This window comes from Myotis davidii, unplaced genomic scaffold, assembly GCF_000327345.1.
Source record: "Myotis davidii unplaced genomic scaffold, ASM32734v1 scaffold44, whole genome shotgun sequence".
NCBI classification, from domain to species: domain Eukaryota; kingdom Metazoa; phylum Chordata; class Mammalia; order Chiroptera; family Vespertilionidae; genus Myotis; species Myotis davidii.
In genome coordinates this window covers 2,765,335-2,766,327 of record NW_006299705.1, presented here as the reverse complement: position 1 = coordinate 2,766,327, position 993 = coordinate 2,765,335, and the positions used below count along the sequence as shown (strand labels likewise).

Genomic DNA, 993 nt, shown 5'->3' with positions numbered 1-993 from the left:
AGTCCGGGTTCTGTGGGCGGCCGGCCGGGTTCTGTGGGCGGCCGCCGGCTGCACAGGTGTGAGGTCGCGCAGGTGTGGCGGCAGGTGACATGGTTCGGTTTTCCCTGAAGAAAACATTTGGAGGAAACGCCCGCTCGTTCTCCAGCAATTCTTTGCACGATTTGGATCAGAACTTCGGCACTAACCCATTTCTGCATGGGCTTCCAGGACTTTCTTTGGAATAGAGGGACATTCTTCTCGTTCGGTGTAAGCCTTGGTGTCCCATTACAAGGCGGCTGTACCTTACCGGGCTCCTCCTCTTGGGTATTATCACTTCCTTGGTAGTTTGTACAATAACGAATTGGTGAGACACAGCCATCTACTTTGGCCACCATGCGCCTAGCTCAAGTTCTAATAATATGCGAGGAAAGTGGAATCCTGAAGGACAACAGGACCTCTGCCCGAATCCCATGGCGTGTCTAATGGATCACAACCAAACCAAACCACTCACACCTGTGGGACGGCTCCAGCAGGCACACTGGAAGCGTCGCATATTCTAGGAGTGAAAAAAAAAAATTAAGCCCTCATAACAAAACTAGATTTGACCCTAGAACTACCCCACCTGTTTGGTATGCGTGCACACAGATGCGCGGGTGCAGGACCTAAGAGAAGGGAGAGAGCCCTGGTCGGTTTGGCTCAGTGGATAGAGCATCAGCCTGCTCTCCCTTTTGATTCTAGTCAAGGGCATGTACCTTGATTGCAGGCTCCGCCCCCGCCCGGCCCTGATTAGGGCTCCTGCGGAAGGCAACCAATCCATGTGTTTTCTCTCACATCGATGTTTCTCTCACATCAATGTTTCTCTGTCTTTCCCTCTCTCTTCCATTCTCTCTAAAAGTCAATGGAAAAATATCCTTGGGTGAGGATTAACAAGAACAAACAAACAACAAATAAAGGTGATTAAATGTTTAAAAAGAGAGAGAAGGGAGAGAAACTGATGAAAATTGAAAAATGAGT

At 49.3% G+C, this 993-nt stretch overlaps 1 protein-coding gene across 1 annotated transcript in view; it reads right to left on the bottom strand.

The window, feature by feature from the left end:
- ANKDD1B (ankyrin repeat and death domain containing 1B) overlaps nt 1-374 on the bottom strand; it is a 39,031-nt gene extending 38,657 nt beyond the window's left edge. The window contains 1 exon segment of the mRNA XM_006779642.2: nt 287-374. Within this exon segment, the coding sequence (XP_006779705.1) occupies nt 287-374 (88 nt within the window).
- Nucleotides 375-993: the final 619 nt, after the last annotated feature.